Below are 21,826 nucleotides of genomic sequence, written 5' to 3'. Positions count from 1 at the left end.
ATTCTATGGTTCATCAAACATACGCAATATGTTGATTCTAGTGCAGTTACAGGCAATGAATCTAAATGACTGTCAGGTCAGGATTAAAAATTAAAGCAGAGGTCTTGGCATGTCAGGAACTGATGTTGTTTTCTGAAACAGTCAGTAATGCCAGAAAAGGTTTGGAGGGAAGGCACAACACACCATGAGGCTTCTGGTGAAAAATATACAGGCCTGTACGTTTGCCTTATAGCAGTTGTGAACCAAAAGGGAACATAAAAGAACTTCCAATTAAAAGGAGGGGGAAAAAAAAAAGGGAAATAAAAAGAAGAGGAAAAAATTCAAAAGGTAAAATTACTTAGCACTTGGAGGATTACCAGAAGAATGGTGACAGTGGGTTGAGAAAAGGAAGGAGGAGAAAAGACTTGCAAGAAAATCTGCATGTTTTGTCAAGGCTGATAGCCAGTTTTCAGACAGTCGTTTGAGAATGCTTGAAAAAGCAGCACTTCAGTCCTTTTTTTATTACCATTTTTTTACAAAATACCAACTAGCAAAGCAGAATCAGCAAGCTGAAGGGATTTACCCTGTTGTGCACAGCCCCATGTGCACAGGTTCAATCTGAGTTAGGTCAGTTGCGCCTGTGCAAGCTGGTATCATCTGGCTGATACTAGGACAGCTTATGAAAAAAATGGTTGGTTACATCACTCAACACAATGATGAGACATCTGTCTGCACCCTGCAAAGCTAACATAAAAGTATTACCTACACTTACCTTAAAACAGTTTCAGAGAAGTCAAAATTAGGATCTCAAACAAAGGTAGATAAATGCAGAGCTCTAACATCATTAAATATGCAAGAAAAACACAGGGAAAAGAATAATCTGTGCCTTGGCTTATTTATTATGCGCACACACAAAGGAAAGTGCTCACAGTGGTCACTTCATGTTTGCATTCCAAAGCATTATTTTAAAAGTCTTTTTTCACTGATCTGTAGAGGAAATCATTGCACTAGAATCAGTGAAGGGGGAACCAAGAGCAACTCGTATAACTCGAGCTAGTTACTTAAATCAGAACTACCAGCTTAAATTCCTGAGCTTTACAAAATACTCTTCTTGCTTAAACACTACCACTGGTTGCTTTCACAGTAACGTCAATACTAAGCAAGACTAATTTTTTACTTTAGTCCATCTCTTTCCATTTATTATTAAAACAAAGAAAAGGGAAAATACTGGCTTTTTTGTGATTATGGAGCCTTCTTTTGTATTCCTCCACCATACATTGGAAAGGACATCTCAGTGAAAAATTATAATCTCCTGAAAGTAAAATGGACCCGAAATAAGATTGCTAAAGTTAAGTTTGGAACTACTTGTAAACTAACACACATGAAAACTTTTCCTTGGTGCATTGCTCAACATTTTTTAATATTAAAATGTATTTGCATGCATACATTTAGGTATTTTAGGGTTTTTTTCCCCTTAAGTGATACAATGAAAAGCTAAACCAAGCTAAAGTTAGTAGAAAACTCTGCTAATGGACTGGTATTTCCAAATAATGTATGTTCTTTCTCCACACATGTAGAGATCAGAAGTTGACAGAACCTAGGTTATTGGAAACACTATATTTCATAAGCTTAAATGTAAGAGGTGATTTCTACCACCTCCTGCTGCTTGATCCATAAACTAACATAAAAATTACAGCTCTACAAGCAGGCATTTGACTGGCTTGCCAAAAATAAGCAAGTTGTCAATGTGACAGTAGTCAAGGGCAGAGTAGGCTGCAGTACACAGCCCAGCAGCTGCAGAAGTGCCCCGGCACAGCGGGGTTCAGGGGTTAAAGAGCTGTGCCATGTGCTCAGCAGCTCACAGAAGGAAAGGTTAAATCATGAAACACCTCCAGGTCTACACTAACTGGGGTGCCGGGGCTGCCGGGCGCCGCCGGGCCCCGCCGCGGGCGCTGCCCCCGTGCCCGGTGGAGCCCGTGGCCGCCGGCTGCCAGACGGGCCCGGCGCTGGCCACGGCCCGGCCCAGCAGCCACGGCGGGAGCCCCTCGGGGGCAGCGCGGCTGAGGAGGGGGGGAAATGGCCCACGGAGCTGCGGGAGAGAGCAGAGAGCCTGCCTGAGAGCAGCGGCCCTGCAGCCCCCGGGCCGGGCAGGGGGAGGCCGGGGGGGACCGGCCCGGAGCAGAGCCCCCCCGGCAGGGCAGGGCCGGGCAGGGGGAGGCCGGGGGGGACCGGCCCGGAGCAGAGCCCCCCCGGCAGGGCAGGGCAGGGCAGGGCAGGGCCGGGCAGGGCCGGGCAGGGGGAGGCCGGGGGGGACCGGCCCGGAGCAGAGCCCCGCCGGCAGGGCAGGGCAGGGCCGGGCAGGGGGAGGCCGGGGGGGACCGGCCCGGAGCAGAGCCCCCCCGGCAGGGCAGGGCAGGGCCGGGCAGGGGGAGGCCGGGGGGGACCGGCCCGGAGCAGAGCCCCGCCGGCAGGGCAGGGCAGGGCAGGGCAGGGCCGGGCAGGGCCGGGCAGGGGGAGGCCGGGGGGGACCGGCCCGGAGCAGAGCCCCGCCGGCAGGGCCGGGCAGGGCCGGGCAGGGGGAGGCCGGGGGGGACCGGCCCGGAGCAGAGCCCCCCCGGCAGGGCCGGGCAGGGCCGGGCAGGGGGAGGCCGGGGGGGACCGGCCCGGAGCAGAGCCCCCCCGGCAGGGCAGGGCAGGGCCGGGCAGGGCCGGGCAGGGCAGCCCGCGGGCAGCCCAGGGCCGGGCAGGCCGTGCCCCCCGCCCGGGGAGGGCCCCGCGGGGGAGGGCAGCACACGGTGTGTGTCAGGGCCGGGGGGATCTCTCCCCGCCCTGCCCTGCTGTGGCCGGCCCCAAAGGCCCCCGGCTTCCCCCGGCGGAGCCCGCTGTGCCGGGAGGGAACTGCCGAGCGCTCTCCCTGCCCGGGCCTCGCCCCACCAGCCGGGGGTTACAGGGGCTCTGCCCGGCACCGCGCGGGGGGCGCCGGCGGGCGGCAGCGCCGGGCACCGCGGGGCGGCCGGGCCAGCCCGGCACAATAGGTAATAACCAAAGAAACAACTTCATTTCAGAAACGTTTAAATAGTAAATTGCTAAAGTTTTTCCTCCAGCTTCTTTAAATATTTTTTTTTAATACAAAACCTGCATGTAGAAAGAGAGAAAACTGATCCATGATAAATAGTGACAATCTGTGTAACCCCTCCTCTGCGTGCAGACCTCCCGATGTCACACTGGTGAACGCCTCGCCTCGCTAGTGAAGCTCTGGAGGGATCCAAACTGGTTCCTCAGGAGATCCTCTGAGTCCCTCTGGAGCACGGAGCTGGCCTGTGTGAGTCAGCTCCACGCACGCTCTTGGAAGACAGTCATAGTAAGATTCTGGAAAAGTTACTCTAAAATATTGTAAACACATAGAAGACTTAAAACCTGTATCATCAAGTTTAGACAGTCAACAATTATGCTACTCCATTTTACTCTGGCAATTTGTGCGATACCAATTAAACAGCATGGAAATATCTTTTTACAGAGCAGCCAAATGCTTACTGGAGTTTGTGAGCCACAGGGCTATCAGGAGTGTCAGGTTCAAAACTTCCTTCTCTTTCACACTAAGGAACCACTCTCAAATGCAAGAAGCACTAAAACTATGGGGAAAACTTGAGGAGGCTTTAGGATACATCTGGTGTGGCAGGAACTTTAAGAAACATGTAAAATGGACACATTTTAGTTTTGCAGCTTCAATAGCTCCATGGTTTGCTTATTCAGCAAAAACAAGTAAGTTACTATAAAAAATGCAATCTTCACTGACAGAATTATTCTTCCAGGAGAAGACATAATATACATGTTTAGGTAATGGTTGTGTGTAACTGCTACAACACACAGAGAAACAATAATTCCGTTTCTGCTATTATCAAGGCAGCATCCAAATAACTGCAACATTTGCCAGGCCCCATTTAGTAAAGTTGGAACACACATTCTGACACAGCTTCTTGTCATTAATAAATAGGAAATCCAATACGTGAATGTTTTATGATCTATTTCTTGAAATATTTCCTTTGATCTCAACCTGAAATTCTGTGAAAACTGTGAGTAATCTAAAGAAAGAACAGGTTTATTGTAACTTTTCCAAACCAGGAAGTTCCTGAAAGAGACAGGGTATACCATGTCTCTTACATGACCGGTTTACAGAGTCCTTTTGGTTAATCCACTATTACGCCTGTATCAAAAAAATACCTATTTGTGAAGCACAAAGATATACTACAGACAGATGTATGGACTGAGCCATAGCTTCAGACAGTAAGCCCCGAGCTTTAAAAGGATAAATATCCTAATGCCTATACATGCACTCTGTCTCTTAAATAGGCAGCCTGATTTACAATGGCTGGAGCATCCCTGTGGTTCATCTCACTTCAGTAAAAGCTGCTATAAACTGCAGAGATTCTGAAGGGGGGGGGGAGTGGGAAGGGGGGAGAGAAAGAAATAAAAGGAACATGAAAACAAAAAAAAAGGGGGCGGGGGAGACAAATGAGAGAGAAGGGAGGAAAAAGGATGGACGGGGGAAAAGGGAGGGAAAAAAGAACACACACACACACAAACTACCTTTATTAGCAAGAACTTGTCACCAATCTTTAGGCACACATAGCTGAGATTTAATTAATTAAAATTTGTCAAAATCAGAATCCAAATTACTAGCTCTTTCTGCTGCTGCTCTCTTTAAACATATCTTTAAAGCACATAACAAAAACAGAGGTTTTAACCATCATTCAAATCTAGGCTCTATGGTAATAACGTCAACTGGGCCATTTCCAGTTAACATTATTAACAAATCATCCCCTGCTCTTTCTGCCAGCACTGTTTTTTAACCAGCGTGGGCCTGACTTACACAAAATCCCACTCCCCGCGTAGAGGAGACAGGAACCTTGTTAACATCAATCCCTTGCAGCTCATAAAAACAGAATAGCTGGGGTAACTGAAGTGTACTGCAATGCACATACTGTCATTCAGCTACCTTTTTGTTTATTTTTTACAGTTGACTTATTACGTAGTAGTTGACAAATTAAGAAGAAAGCACAAAATGAACATATCAAGTTATGTTTTTTTTCCTCTTCGATTCATTTTGTAGTTTTTAAGTCACAGGCTTATTTCAACAGTAAATGCACAGTTTCTTAGGGCTGTCTGATCCACAGCAGCATTGACTAACCCAAACTGTCACTGACAACCACTTCAAAGACTGCAACTGAGTTTGCAGAGGGTCTTCTGGAAGGATGTGAAGGTTCCAGACAGCATAATTTGTGTGCTTATCATGGGATTTAAATACAATATATTTGAACATAGGTATTTAATTAAAAATACATTACAGAAAAACCTTGCTCTACCACCACATAGCTTGAGAGATGTGTCACTGCTACTCAGCCTCTTTTCTCAAACTCAAGATTGTAGCTGTTTAACTTTCATTTTTCTTCCTAAAAGCGCCAGGTTTTAGGGGTACTGCAGTTCGGTGCTTGGACTGTAGTTTTTCTTGGTACAGCTCCAGAAACCAGTCATTCCCAGAACTACACTAGACAAACATTTGTACTCAGCTTCATGGGAAGGGCAGTGGTGACCACCACTTTCCTCAAACAACCGCTGGGGATCTCAAATCTCTGCTCTTCCCCTACAAATGGCCTGAAAGCACAGTGAATCTCTCAGTAACTACAAGCTCATGCACAGGGGTTTTTTTCTGTGGGAACCTCGCTCCACAGATGGCTGCCCGTTTCTCCAATTCCATTTTGTAGGACAAGAGGATGATAAGGGAGAAAGAAGCACAATGAGTGCAAGCACAGTATTTACAAATACAATATTTAGGCTATTTAAAAATACAGTATTTAGGCTACTTACAAAACAGTGGTGCCAGCCTCTAATAATGCTTCCAGTATGCAGAAGCACTGCATCGTCAAAGATTACTTTGGCCATGGTAGTTGAGCTAGCTCATCCCTTCCTTTGTCCCCCTCAACAAAACGCAACAGTTCCACCAAAAGGAACAGTACTGTTCAAACCTCCACTCTATCTACCCATCCATTGAGAGGTATCTCTACAAACCCTCAGAGAGCCATTTCAGCTGAAGGGTACGGGGCGGGGGGGAGGTGCGGGGAAAAGTTCGTCCCAAAGCAAACACCTTGGACAGACAATTCACCTGGAACTGCTAAAGTTTAAATAAATTTTAAGTAACTAAAAATAGGCTTTTTGAAAAAATCTTAAACTAGAGATTCCACTTCATATAATATTTACCATATTGTAAGAAAACTGGAAGTTACACTTGTTTGTGTGTTTTAGTGGTAATAAAAATGTACATTTATTAATTACAAAGTTTCTAGAACTACCACTATGAGATGACAGCTAGTAACAAGGTAGAACACCGAAAACCTATTAAAGACCTCTTTTGAAATTACTCTCTTAGATACACCTCCTATACCATATTCTTGGGGTAATTTGGATTTCAGGAAACTGAATATAAGCAATGTCAACTTCACCAGGGAAATATCTTTTTTTGGTACCTAATAATTTTCCATCATTCACTCAGGTCATGTTTTCTAAGCAATCAAGCAGACTAAAAAAGATATTTCTGAAAAATAATGAAAGCTTAGATCCTTGTGCAATTTAAGAAAAACTATTTAGGGAACTGAAGCTTCGACAAAACCCTCCACATACTGTAGTGCTGCAAAAAGGATTAACAATACCGATTTTGTTCCAGGAAGAAGAAATTCTGCAAATTACCAGGAAAGACACAGGGATGTAAAGGACCTCCCTTTTCTCCTATTAAAAGGAAAAGGAAATAACAATTCTCCCTATGTCTCGCTGTTGAAAAGACATAGGATTAAACTTCAAACTTGACAGAGCAGGAAGAAGCTTTGCATCAAAGCCATGACTAAATATTCATGGGGGCACAGAGAATGCACCATATTAACTGTCCAAAAATTAATAGTATTCAGCTAGGTACTGGAAGTAGCCCAGCTTCAAGAGACCACCACAGCCAAGCACCAAGAAAGGCCACCAACAAAGGGAATACAGAAACCCAAGGTGCTGACAGATCCGTAACTTCCCTCTTAAAGCTGGAGGAAAAGATCTACCTGCAGACAATGAGAGGAAACCTTCTTTCTGTCTAGCACCCAGGAGGCCAGAAGATCCCATAAGCACTCAAGGGACGGCCATCACACAGCCAGAGAAAGAACAGCTGGTAGGAGGCTGATTATTTTTAACTTCGTTTTATCTTTCAAGGAAGGAGGGCAGTTACTGCAAATGCTGAATTAAACTATCCAACTAGCAGGAAGTAAACTGTTCTAAATGAGTGAAAGGCAAGGCAGCAGCTGGATCTGACTCAGGAATGGTAGGAGCTATACCCTTGTGATCCATCAGTCCTCAATCCAACACATGTCCACCATATAACAACAGGGGGAAAGCAGCTGAAGCACGAAAAATAAAGCAATTGACAATGGCAGTCAGAAAACACCATGTTGTTGCACACAGAATAGCATAAAACCATTAAAACAGTGGGAAAATAAACAAAGTACTTAAATTAACCACTATGATGAAGTAAAAAGCTTTCTGCAGTGATATATAAGTTGTCCGGGGAACCTCTCTTCAACAGTTTTGTCCCTACAAACAGCAATTTTGAGATTTTCTTCACAGAACAGAGGGAACTGGAAAAGGGTCTCTCTGCAAACAAACATGCAGGGAAAAACAGACTAAAATTAATACCTGGTTTCTGTATTGAGAAATAACTCTAAAGTTGGACAGTAAACAAGAATGACCCACTGTATTCACACCATTTCCTATGCTCCTGATACTGGAAACATATATGTGAGTTTGATGACAGTATTCACATACAAAATGCTACTTGACCATGAAATTATTCTCCGGATTAGGGCTGAAGTCCCTGATCCTGCCATCAGATCTGTACAGGCAGATCACAACATCTGTGTAGACCTGTGATAAAGTCAGTGAGGTCATGCTCCACAAGGATTCAAGTGTCTGCCTTTACAAATCTCACTGCAAATCTTACTCATGTGAAATTGATTTATGAAGTATAACATCATTCTCCAATATATGCATATATCCTATCTGTATACGTCTCTGCTTCCCTCAAAACAGAAAAGATATTAAAACTCACCTCATGGATTATACTCCCTTACCTATTTTATAGTTAAACACTTTGAACATTTCATAGGCTAAAATGTAAGTTTCGCAATACATTTATGGAAATTGGATCCAAAAGCACAACTGGAAAACGTTTTCCAGATTCTGTATGGCTCAGAACATAATATTTATCATACACCTTACCTTATAAAGAGCTTTGTCTTCCTCCTCCTCTGTCAGAGTAAACTAGACAGGTCATTCATCTCTTCCGGTGTAAATTATGCAGAGTACTACCTGCTTGGCAGAGTAAATTAGCCTCTGATGGGTTACAGACTGCTACATTTCAGTTTCGTTACAGGTACCCTCACTAACTGGCATAGATCTAGTTTGTGGATGTTACCGTGACAGCCCTATGGAGTTTCCACTTAAGTTAAGGAGAGGTCAGGATAAACAGCCCACGATGCCAAAGTGCAAAGCAGATTTCCACCTTAAGGCAAGCTTAGTTTTGAGTCTCCTTGATTACGCCAGAATCTCCATGTTTCTCTAGGTACACATGTATACACATATAGTTTTTTCTGCAATACCACACAATAGAATTAAATGCTCTATTTGTATACATTGAAGGTTTTCATATTTTCAGTGGTGAAGTTCACACAATTAGAATGCAAAGATTTCAAAACAAGAAACAAGATTTCAAAACCTCATTTGCAAAACAGATATTGTAACATGCAGATCTGCACATTTCTTGTCAAGTAAAACATTCTGTGCAAGCTTAAGAACCCATGTTAGCACAATTGCTTGTAATATTAAGGCACTAATTTAGTAGGAAATTCAAAAAGACTATTATCTGTTCCCTGTGACTCGTGTTATATAATGTGCATTTCATATTTAGTGTAATGTTTGGATGTGACAGTTCTAGTCATCCATGGATATCCATGTTCCCTCAAGAGGCCTGCCTGCCTCTCCTCCTCATTACTTCATTTTTCACCATCTCTCATAAGGCATTTGTTGTTCAGCTGTTCTTATTAAGAGCTGCATGCCTCCCACAATTTGTGATCTTCAGGATTCATCTTTCATCATATTAGAGAGCAGATGGAAGTTGTAAGTCTTTGGTTTTTCCAGGCATGTGTTAAGCAAGTCTGAAATGACTCACTCAGACGTATTAACAGAGCAGTCGAGCTTATTACAAAATCTGTGTTTGGCATATTGTGCAAAAATAAGACTCTCGCTTTCACTTTTACTTTTTATGAGGCTGAAGAAGAATACATTTAGGCAAAGTGCATCAAATCTAGCCAAAATCTGGTGTCAGAGAGAAGTGCTTTAGACCAGTGTAGTACTGGCTTGCACTGTATCCTTCTGCACTGTATTCTAGAGACAAACGCATCAGTACATACAGATGCACACATGGAAGGCAGCACACACCTTTCAAGAGTTCTCAAAATACCCTCTCATAACTAGCTCAGAGAGAAACCTCATGAGCTAAATTGGAACTGCTCAATGCAAACACTGAATGGAAGGTTACCCAAATCATTTAGCGTTATAAACAACAGACAAAATCCTGATACGGAAAAGCATCAGAAGAAAGAATACCAAGGGCGAGGAGAAGCGTGCAGAGGAAGTGGGCTATTGCAACGCTTCAATCCAACATTTGTTCCCTATTGATCAAATTTTTGTTTAGTACTTTATTTAAATCATTATGCACAATCAGTGTTAAAGATTAATGTCAGGACATCTTTAACTCTAAATTCAGAGCATTTGTTCATCAATTTAATATTCCCAATGTTACTAAGTTACAACTTAACCTCCTTTAATAACTTTCTGGAGCACTGTAAAAACGTACTGTGTATGCTATGCAAAGAATAAGAATGGTCTTCAGTATGTCAACAGTGGTAAATACCATGTTTTTAAATACAGCTACTGAAAAAAGTTTAGAAACAGGACATTTCTCAATACATGCTACTTAAAACTCATGGTAGGGTGCATCTTCTCATTCTAAAGAAGCAAAATACATTCAAAATAAGCAAAGTTTCTACAACTTTTGAGGGAATATCCACAAAGTTTACACTTTTTTAATATAAAATTATTAAAACACACATCATGAAATGTGTATATGCATAGGAAGTGCTTCCATTAGTAAAAGAAAAAAATATTCTCTCTCCGTTGAAAGCTTGATTTTGAGTTCACTCCAAAATAAGTTTGAAAGTTAAAGTGTAATACAACTTTTGCTGTAGTAGCACAAATAATCCATTATAGCAGATGAAAAAAAGAAAATTAAAATTTTAATCAGCAGAATTCTATTCCAAATACATCAGGAATGTTGCATTAATTTTTACAGTAAGATACATTTAACAACATCACTGTGAGAAATGGCTGAAGTTAATAACTGTTCATCAGGACAACCAAGCAGGAAAAGAAAATGCAGTATCCTGGGATTTCCATTGAACTGATCAAAAATTTCCAGTGGAGCCTTATTCCGGGCAATAATGTATGTCACAACTTTAGAGCAGATGTGCCTTGGTTTTATTTTAATTATCAAGAAAGCCCTAGACTTCAGAAGGCAGAGAAGTGAACTCATGGAGACATCTATGAGGGACAAAATTATCTAGTAATTTAAGGGTACGGCTATCAACATAAAGAAAAAAAATAATCTAATAACCTTATTTTACCTGTGTATTGTAAAAACTAAACTACTCGGGAAGGTTTCAAAGCAGCCTGAACATTCCAACTACCTCTCTTAGTCTCCTGATCTCTACCTCATCCTGTGCACTCCACATTCTCTCTTAAACCACTGACTTCTCTGCCAACTTGTTGAACCTTTACATATTCCCCCTGTCCTCCAAGCGAAAGAGAACAAAGGTTTGTCTCAGTTCATAAATTTAGCATGGTTTTACATACAGTGTATATAAATCTTTTTAGTGCTCTATTCTGAATAAATACTATTTTTTGCACAGAACATTCCCAGAAAACCTCCCCTCATTAGAAAGGCTGTTATCTCTTATTGTTTTCAATGAAAATGAAGCGTAAAACGGTTCTTAGAAAAGAGGCTCTCTTTCAACATGTCCACTGCCTCCCTCTGGGAACCATGAAAGAGGAGCTAAACTGCCTTCAAGGGAGATGCCATTCCTTATACTGTCAGAAGCTTCCACTTATCTCTAACTAATTAACCATTTTACTTCTAAATTCTGAGAAAATTAAATCTCCACTCAAAAGAGAAGTGTTGAAATTTTGGGGAGGAAATGTTGCTTCTTCTCTCTGAAACAAATGGCTTAGTCCACACATTAAAAGAGAAGCACAGCACAAATTTATCTGTGAAATTACCTCTATAAAGAGAAAAAATTATGTTGACTGTAAGCAACAACACATTTCTGTATCAGAGCTTAAAATTAGCATTTGTGACACACAGTAGTTCAAATCTAATCATTATATTATCCAATAATTTATGGGAAAGAATAATGAAGGAGGACGGTAGGAGCAGAAACAACCACATCTTCCTTATGCATGGAAAATGTGAGAATGAGAATTCTGTTGGGGAATTCTTAACAGAAACAAAAAGAAAATAAATCTGTATTTTCCTGCCAAAGAGGTCTCTGCAGTCCAAGAAAAGTACCAATTTCTCAAGTCTGAAAATTTCTGAAGTGCAAACAAAAACACTTCCACAGGCTTGGAGATAACAGCGCAACACTTTGAGATACATCTATAAATATGTGGACCAAATCCCGACACAAGTCAATGCAGTTTTGTAGAAGGCGATACCTACTCTGACTGGGGGCTGGAGCATGCTTTCAATTAATTCTTTCCACACAATTGCATTAAAGAACATCTACTAAGCAATAAAATTAAGGAGCTGAAGAGACTGAAAAAGTTAAGCTTGGCGGCGTACAGTTCTGCCAATACCATCGTACAAGACGCTCAGATTGTGAGCCACACTGTCCTCTCCAAACCTTCCTCCCATGAAGACATTCACCTCATTTGATACTGGTGTTCCTACGCAATTGACAACTGAAAGATAACAATTCTAAACATTTATCAGGGTTTTTAGGTTTACAGGTTTTTGGTTGCACATATGAGAAAGCCAAGGACTCACCCCCTTCTGAAACACATTAACAGAATTTTCTGCACAAAATATGACTAATATATTAATTGTTCATTTTGTTCTTCAAATAGACCAGTGCAATCTTAATGATATGGATTTACTTAATGTGTTCAGATATGGAATTTCAAAGTAAATGCCAGACTTCAACGGTCGGCCTTGATAATCTTAAATGTCTTTTCCAACCTAAATGACTCTATGATTCCTTCATCTGCTTTTAGCTTTCCTATCTTAAGAATACATTTTACTATGCATATACCTGAACACCGGGAAGTGAGACATGACCTCTGCGGAATGAAAAAAGCAGTAAAGGCATTTCATTCATACTTTAAAATTAACACTATTTACACAGAAAGCAAAGGACATTGTTTTAACAATGGCGGGGTATGGAAGAAGATGCTTTTCACTTCCATGTTTCTTATGGAAAGAATGCTATGGCCACTTAAAAAAAGTTTTGCTAGTTTTAAGAAATAACCTATTCTCCATGTGGATACAGGCAGTATCTACTTAGTAGGAAGAATCACATGTCTGAAGAACGTATTCTGGAGGCGAAATTGGAGACACAGCGATGACCAGTAAATATGTAAAGGGCCTTCCACAAGTCTGCAGAACTCATGTAAGGAATTAATAGGCGACTCAGACCAGAAGCTTTGTTTTAGGTACAACAGTCCTTGATCATTACTGAGCAAAGCAAGCCAAGCACAAACTATGCAAGGTACTGCATATGCTCCTCAGGCAAAGGAAATCACACCTACCCACAGAACTGTGCCTGGGAACCTCTGCCTTTAATGACAGCCCATGGGACCATGAAGACTCTCAAAAACAGAGAAGAAAGCAATAGAGAGGTTCTCCTGGGTTTGCAGGAAGGCTACCGATTGCTCAGAGATCTGTAATATGTTCATCTCATTCACAGACCCACACATCTCATGATCCCATCGCAATACAATTTGGCTTTTGTCCCAGGAGTGACAATGAATTCAGCATTTTGTGGATTATGTCTGATCCCTCCCCCCACACCACCCGCTGTACTTGTCATCTCCTGCTCTTCCACACCTGGGGATGACGGGGAGCTTTTGTTTCCATTTCTCTTTTCAGCAGAAGGAGTTAACATGCGTTCTCCACAGAAACAGACAGCTGGAAACCAGACCTAGAATTCAGTTTTCGGCAAGGAACCTGGCAGGCCCTAGAAGGCACAAGCTGCCCCAGAGCTAGGCTGCCTGCAGAAGATCACAGTAGCAAGAACTAGGAAGGCAAGAAAATCAACAGCTAAAACAAGTTCTTCCATCCCTGATAACACAAAAGGCAGAGAAGGAGGCCTGAAAAAGACGGTGACTGCTGTTAGGCATGAAACCAGACCACCTGAGAAATACAAGAAAATACATTTTCAAAAGTTACCCTGAAACAGAGTAAGTTTCCATGTGTTTTGATCAACAAAAATCTGCGCGTAAAACACTTCTGTGTGGGTTTTGCAAATAAAAAAAGGCAGTTTAATGAAACTGCTTTATTTAATGAATAAAGCAGTCCTAGTTGCAGAATACAGCTTCACTGTGCTATAGGAACATAAGGCTTGAGATTTATGACCACTTCCAACAAACATTTAACGACACCTTCAGAGAACATCTTCCTATGGGCCTTTCATGGTAATTTTCAGTCCAAAAAAGATGTAAAAATATTCATAACCCCTCAAATTCTGAGTACGGCTAACGCTAAATCGGGGGGGTGGGGCACTAAGAGCAGGCAAGTGCCTCCTAGTTCTGCTGAAGGAAGATGGGTCCAGAGAAGAAAGCAGTAATTTTTTTACCATTAAATATAGCGATAAATGCAGAGATCCAACTTTTCTAATGAAAGACTCACCAAGAGATTGATCAGTCATCTTTAATGTCCAAACATTATGCCAAATAACTTCTAGAAATACTTCATTTATATCACCGTGATCTTTGAAAGGAGTAATCTGGACAGAACTGATTTAACAACCTTCAACAGGTAAAGCTAAGCTCCCCATCATACAGCTCACTATTAAAACATGCTAACAAGCCAGGTGGAAACACAATGCCAGCTTATGAGACTGTACAGTCCCCAGGGCAATGAACGTGTCCCTTTTCTCACCCTGTAGATTACCTGGCATTCTTTTGGGAGCCATAAAAACCAACAAGAGACCCTTATGCATACCAAAAGTGTGGAGCTGTGGAGAAGACATTAATAAAACCTCACCTGGAAAATAATCAAGATTTTACTATAGCTGCTTGTGAAAATTAATGGACACCCTCTTTGTACCAACACCACCTGGAAGAACTTCCATTGTAAGGAGGATGAGAGAGGCACAGAAGTTCTAGACTGTAAAAAGATCTTTGCTGTTACGTACAAAAATCATCTTGTAAGAAAGGACTTTTCAGGTACCACCCCTCCAAGCCCAGGGTCGAGAGACGTTAATGAATGGTCAAGACTGAGGAAGAGGAGAACGGTCACTTGTGGCAATCAGAAGTTCACTGGTAGGTGTGCTGCTAAAAATCCATTCCTCTCTGAGGAACCACAAAGTTTACATTTTATTTTCCTTTTTGACCCAGTATGTTTTCAGCTTGTGAAGAAGTAGAAGGAAGACAGGAACAAGATGCACATTGGAACCCACCTCTCTCAACAGAGGACCTCAGTTCAAAACGCAGAGAAACAGGATCTTACCTAGAGAGATTAAGAGCTCTCCTTAAGACAATGTGAACAAAGAAAAACCCACTCTACAGTGAAGACTAAGCTACTACTACCAAAACACCTGCCATACTAATAGGCCAGGTAAGTGAGCACAAGTTTTCTTTCCTGAGTTACCCAAAATGTGAACAATTCCTAATTCTAAATCATTTATGTTAAAACTTCAAGGCCAGAAGCTATCTCCCTGATCCAGCACACAAACTTTCACGACATGCATCTGTCTTTTCAGGCCTGAAATATGTTATATATAAATGTACCCAACGAGTTCAAAACCTTGTTGACTCAGAAGAAAACATTCCAATTGTGAATCTCAATAGAAAATAAAAATAGAATCCCTTTTAGACAATACAGAGGCGCTGAAAATACCTAACCTCAGGATTAGCACAGGCAATCTTTTTAAAGACAGAATAGGCCTTTGGTCTTCTATTTGCTGGATGTTTAGCAAGATGAGCACTGTTAGTTCTGCAACCAGTTACAGCCTCCACCTTGACAGTCACTTCATGTTCTTGCTGTCAGACATGAAAGATTCTTCTCCTCTCACTAGCTTGATAAAAATCAGAAGCTGTATGAGTACAGCCTGAACACAATGAAACAGTACCTTCAACGCCTTTCTCTGCAAGAACAGCGATGCTACTAAATAAAGAAACCTGTAGACACACACACATATACATATGTATTAGAAAACTTAAATAACAGTTACCTAAAAGAATTTGGGTTTCCTGTTTTGCACAAGTAGTCACGAACAGACTCAGCAGCACAGACTGACAGGCACACGCACAGGGTAAGACTCATAGGCAGAGTCAATATTAGAGGAAACTCCGCAGGCACTCTTTTTTGGGACAGTGCTACAGACTGAGTCCAAGAATGATACTGCTCACCTTCTCACCCAAGTATACTGCAGGTGTACAAAATCCAGCTACAGATATTAATTGTACTGAACAACCAGCAGAGCACATGTTGAAATATGATGGCAAACTAAATAATGAAATACACCTCATCTCTCAAAAAAGCATTGTCTGAGAAGGTTGGGGGAATCAAATGGTATTATTTTTGCAACTTTGCAGTTAAGATACTGTAAAACTTAAAAACCCAAATCTTTCTGTATCCATTTTATGAGTCAACCTGTGTGTGTTCCAGACCGACTCAAAACTATGTTGACTGAGGCAGCAATATTTCACAAATCATTAAATCATCTGCAAGTTCTTTCCTCCTCCATCAGACGTTCTTAAAACTTTCTTCACAAAAGCAGAGACAGACAAGGTACGGGTTCAGCTAATACAGCCTGCTTAGTGTTAAAGGTGACACATCTGGTGCAACCAGACCATGCGCACCTTCACTAAGAATGGTTTTTCTTAGTCAGGTAGAAAACAAACCTAATAAAAAATTCTGAATTGCTAACATGAATTAATAAACAAGCCTTGTGTGCTTTTTGTACTTACAATTACACTTTTCAGATATGACAGTACAGCTACAAATGCTCTATTACTTGACCCGAGATGTGACAGCAGGGTTTTGATTTACCAGACCCCTCCAGGCTGGTGGAGGAGCCAGAATCCAGCAACCAGCCTTCTGATGGGCTTCACTGACAATGGAATTCTGACCCCTCTGGAGTCAATGGCAAAGCACAACATGGGTCAGGATTTCACTTAATAAATATTCATCTTCCTCTGCTGTGAAATATGCTTGGCTGTATTTTATAATGATTTGTCATGTTCTTTAATATGACCATACAATACACTCATGAAATAATCAAGTACATATAAAATTTAAAAATTAGGCACTTATGACGTAGACTGTCTTACTACCCAAAAAGCACAATGCTAAGGAGCATCATGAGTTGCTAGATATTACATGAGTTCAACTGTGACACAAATGCAAAAGCTAGCTTTTCCTGTCATCTTAAAAGATTAAGAGAATGGGTTTTAGAAACACCTGGTGAATTAATTTCTGAAATAAGCCAATTTATTTCTAAAATAAGCATTCATCCTGTCTTAACATAAGATTGATGTGCTTATAGAAGCCTACCATGATTTTATTTTTCCTTCCTCAAACACAACTTTATCCAGTAACTTAAAATGTTCAGACAATTAAAAAATTGCATCACACACAGAACTCATTTGAGTATTTTCTCAGGTTGTTTGAATTATGACAATACACATTACAAAGCAGACAGAGCAGAGCAATAAGGCCATGTAATATTCCAAGACTTGCAGAAGATGTGATGCTAAGGTGATGCTAAGACAACAATTTTTTTACTTGACATTATTTTGATTCATCTACTCAAATTCTTAGTATACCTCAAAATTTAGACTCAAGAGTGAACTTACTGATCAATGAAACTCATTCATGAGTTTGTAGAATTGTGGAACCCGCTTCTTTTTAGACTTCCAAGTACTTTTCCACCGAAAATTTCCTCTTGCTGATCATTTTGTTTCAAAATTATTTCAGCACAACATTTTCAGGTTCCAAATTCTTGGGTTTTGCTATACACGTTATATTTTGAGAGCACAATGGCCCCACTGAAGTCAACTCTCATCCTGTGGATTCTGATGTCCACAATTTAATTCACCGATGTCATTCCTTACAGCCATAAACTATTCCTGTAAAACTGCTTCTCCTTCAGTGGGGAATTAAACCTTGTTCTAAAACCCAGGATTGAAAACAACAGCTAAATATTTTATTTTTCAACAACTGTATATTTAAAACGGAACAGGTAAAAAATATTGCAGCAATTGTACTTGGAAGTTACATCACTTTTAATTTGAGGACTATGCTTTACCAAGTTGGTTGACCCTAACACCTCTGTGGGTGGAAAACTTCCTTGTAACTTTGCTCCTCTCTCTGACACACTTTTGTTTTCATTAATTACGACTAGTGATCAATGTAGCTCAGACATGACTGTGCAAAATTGTCCAGGCTCCTTTACCAGTTAGCCTCCTAATCTAACCACTACGAACAGGGTATTAAAGTGATATTGGTCTCTTAAGTAAAATATGCTGAACAGTTCTAACTGTGTTGATGGTGCGTGTACAATGTAAATCACTAACTGGAAATAAGGCAAGATCACCATTAGCTCATATACTGCAGGACACTAAGCCATTATCAGATTATGACAACATAAAATGGAAAATGGACATTTAGCTAACTCATTTCTGTTTTTCCAAATTTGTGTTTGAAAAACATTGGGCTATGGCAGTCTAACTTTAATCTTACCTGTAAAAATATTTTTCTGTAGAACTAGAAAGTATTTCCAAGACAGATGCGCAAAACATTCAACAGTTTCAGAGTTGTATTGTGAGAGAGTTATACTCCCTCTTTAGAGTACATCAACATCCCAAAGGAAAAAGAAACTCAGAGGGGTCAGCCTCCTAAGGATTTTGTCAGTAAAAATGAAACCACCAGATAGAGAGGAGCTGACATATTCTTGGACCAGGTGATTTTGCATTTAACTTATTCTATGATGCCTAATTGTTTATTATGCTGATGAAAAATACCTACTTCAGGATACAAAAACATCCGAAGAACAATCACACTTGAAGTCAGTATCATCCCGACAGAAGCCTGGGGATTAATTCCATCTACTGAACAGCCTTTTCTTTAGCACCTACAGAATACGGGTATTTGGACGGGACATATCTGTGCTTCCATCTGCCCTGCACCTTTGTGACCAGCCTGATGTGTTCATGGCAGGGGAGACAGAAGGACATTCTTCATTTTGCATTAACACAAGGGACAGCTCTTTGATCTTCACGGTGCCCTCCAGGAGCTATCCATGTGGTGCTGGGTAATCAAAGAATCAGGAAGTCCTAATTCTAAGGGCATCCCCAGAAAACTGAGAGGTTACCTATATATGACTGACATCTGCATTTTTGAGCCACTGTACTGCAGGAATGCTTCTCTGTCACATTTATACATACAACTAATGGAAGCGTGGTACATACAAAACTTACATAGTCATGAAAGGCTTTTGCTTCACTTGAATGTTCACATGTTTCTCGTCTTTCTGGAGCTGCACAGTAGAGATCCCAAAATACACTGCAAGTTAAGAAGTTACAGAGATGGTGAGAAAATCATTGTAATACCCATCCAGATTTTATGGTGCGTGCACACCACACACACTATGTTCATAGACAGAAACAGACATATCACTTCCTTGCCAAGGGATGAAAACACCTCTATGAAAGAATTAAAACATCTATGAGCAATCAAGTCCTACTATGTGACTCTCTGAGGCAAGCAGTGCTGTATTCCTTTAATACCACTGTAGTAGAGACCAAGAAAATAGTCTAGCATACAAGGTTTAAGGGTATAAAGCATGTAACTGAAGCTCTGGATTTAACCTCATCCCTCTGGCAGCTGCTGCAATTAACTTCCACAAAGCATGGAAAGGGATGAATTCACAGTATCATGAAAAGACAAGAAACTGGAGAGAAAACTGGGAGTTCTTCCAAGGTCCAATACTGTGCTTTAAACAAAAGTTCCCAGAGAAACAGGTGTGTGGCCAAGAGTGGGATAGACGGGTACGTTCTTGGGTTATAAAGATGGAAAGGATATGTTATGGTAGCCCCATCAGCCTTCCCCCCAGCCCATTTCAACTACAGTTATAACACAAAGTTTCTGAAATGAAATTATGTGTATGCTAGAACAATCAAAAGAATAAAATGTGTTAGTTTCATAGTGTTTCTTCATTGTTTTAGACTTAATCCTTTTGTAACTTAGTCCCACACCATGATCAGGAATTGTGGGCTATTTGAGCACTCTGCTGCAGACAATCAAAATTAAGGATAATGTAGACATCAAGAGATACAAGGGACATGTTCTTCTTGCCAGGCTTCCATCACATAGCTAAAAGCTATGTGAGAAGGGTCACTGAAGAATATGTCACCTTCCATGCAGCTGTACAAATCACCTGGGTTAGAATGGGACTTCAAAACCTGTGAATTCTTGTACTCCTCTCGTCCAGTCGGACATAACCACTGTGATTTTGTATTCTTTCAAAAACAGCCATATTGGATCTATTCAACTCACGTGACAACTAATAAATACCACGGTTAAACAGCAATGACTTCGAGCACTCCTTTCTCCTTGGGAATTCTACACACACAAATGTGTCTCTGCACAACAGTATATATAAGCAAATGGTATCATGCATAAAAAATTACAAGTCAAGCCCATGTTTACCATCTTCTGAGATGACAGAAACTGTGTAAATGTAGACGCTGCAGCACCAAGCCCATACTAATGCATGCTGCCTCTCAAAAAGGCTGGTAGCCTGAGTTCAGCTAATTACTTTTACATGCCGTTCCTGTGACTAGAATGTCAACTGTAGGCTGAGGATGCTCACATTTATAGTCTCTATACATACTGGTTTGTTTTTTTCCAAATGCAATTATTTAAGATATGTAGAACATTCTCTTAAATGCAGAGTTTACTGGAAGATGGTGAAGAAAAAATGCGGGCCACCTTCACTCAGAGGGGTCTTCTTATCAATGCACTATGCAATATTTGTTTTCCTGTGTCTAATATCGGTATCTTTTTCTGTATCTAATTTTCCCTTTTTTTCATTCCTTAACAAGAAAATGGTTCTTGATCCTCATTCTAACATCCCTTTACAATGTTCACCCGAATTTCTTGCTTCCAGCTGCTGGAACTAGCAATCAACGTGTCAAGAAAATAAGAGGAAAAGAAAATTGATACTTACCACCACCAGGAATGCAAAAATCCTGGGGGCTCCCCCAGTGTGATGTTTTTTTCCCATCTTATCTAAAACGAAACAATAAAAATGAGGCGTGTATTTTTGTGATCATTGTGAGTAAAGAGTGTTACATAATTCATGCAGACAGCAAAAAGAGAAGAAAAGATTTTGTAGTTATGAATGCCTTTATCATCATCAATCTTGGGGGCCATATTACTTTATTAAACCTATTAATATAGCTGGTACTTAAAGTAAGCTTTTCTTATTCTAAAAACACACATTTTTGAATATTAATTTTTTTTAGATTTTGAATACAATTTTATAAACGACATATTTTGTATCACTTCACCACTAAGGTATGCATTATTTTAAGGTCAAAAATGCATGATCAAAAAATCAAAGTGTTGAGAAGTACCCTTAAAATGATCTAAAAGAGTTTCCAATTTGCACTGAAGGGAACAGGGGAGACACAGAACTAATTTTACTGATTCAGCAGGTGGCAGTCTTCCTTCCCAACCAAAGCCAGCCCGTGTTTTATAATCCTCAAGGAGCGCTTTGCTGTTAGAGGTGATGTGGCAACTACAAACAGCATCAGTTATAACCCAGTCTCCCACCACGCAGTGAAACCGTAACGCTGGTTTGGCTCGGTTTGTCTGTGATGGCAGCCTCTCCTGAACAGCCACACTGGCTGTGGCTTCTTTCCCACCTAGGAAGCCTGGTTTGTTTAACACTCTTTTCAAAGGAAATGCAGTTTAAGAACTCCTGCCCTCGACTTCACACCTTCCTCGTTGATCACCGGTTAGACAACATAATGCACAGTGACGGCGTTCTGTCTCACTGCAGCACTTCCCAAATATTGTATCTTCACTACAATCACACAACTGTTTTATTAATGCTACAGTCATTAGTTTGTCCTCAACTACAAAATTAAACAGTTTGGACTAGAATAAAGCCTGTGTAACTGCTTAAGGAGCTCTGTTGCAAGTAACTGGAGGTACTGCAGAAATCCACATAACACTGTACAGAAGAATGTCTCATGTTAAAACTGGGTGGAAACTAGGGCGTTGCATGCACTCCAAATTCCTCCAGTTACAACTACACACAGCACTATTTCCTGTCCAATTTTGTTTAAAAAAAAAAAAAAAAAAATTGTTTAAACACAAACCATATTCTGCTCTTAAGACAGAAGCAATGGCTGACAAAAATAGGATTATTTCAGAGAAATGCTTAAACAGCCTTAATATAAAAGGCATTTAAAGATA

General features: G+C 40.8%; 1 protein-coding gene across 4 annotated transcripts in view; it reads right to left on the bottom strand.

Moving 5' to 3' along the window:
• The window catches only part of SSBP2 (single stranded DNA binding protein 2), a 177,957-nt gene that overhangs the window by 109,030 nt on the left and 47,101 nt on the right, over positions 1–21,826 (bottom strand). For all 4 annotated transcript variants that reach the window (XM_080372561.1, XM_080372562.1, XM_080372563.1 and 1 more), the window contains exons 3-4: positions 20,571–20,632; positions 18,820–18,904 (exon numbers count right to left, since the gene is read on the bottom strand). In XM_080372561.1, coding sequence (XP_080228687.1) covers positions 18,820–18,904; positions 20,571–20,632 — 147 coding nt within the window. The remainder of the gene's footprint in view (positions 1–18,819; positions 18,905–20,570; positions 20,633–21,826) is intronic.

The sequence above is a fragment of the Falco punctatus genome (assembly GCF_963210335.1).
Source record: "Falco punctatus genome assembly, chromosome: Z".
Lineage (NCBI taxonomy): Eukaryota > Metazoa > Chordata > Aves > Falconiformes > Falconidae > Falco > Falco punctatus.
This window is presented reverse-complemented; position numbering and strand designations above follow the sequence as displayed.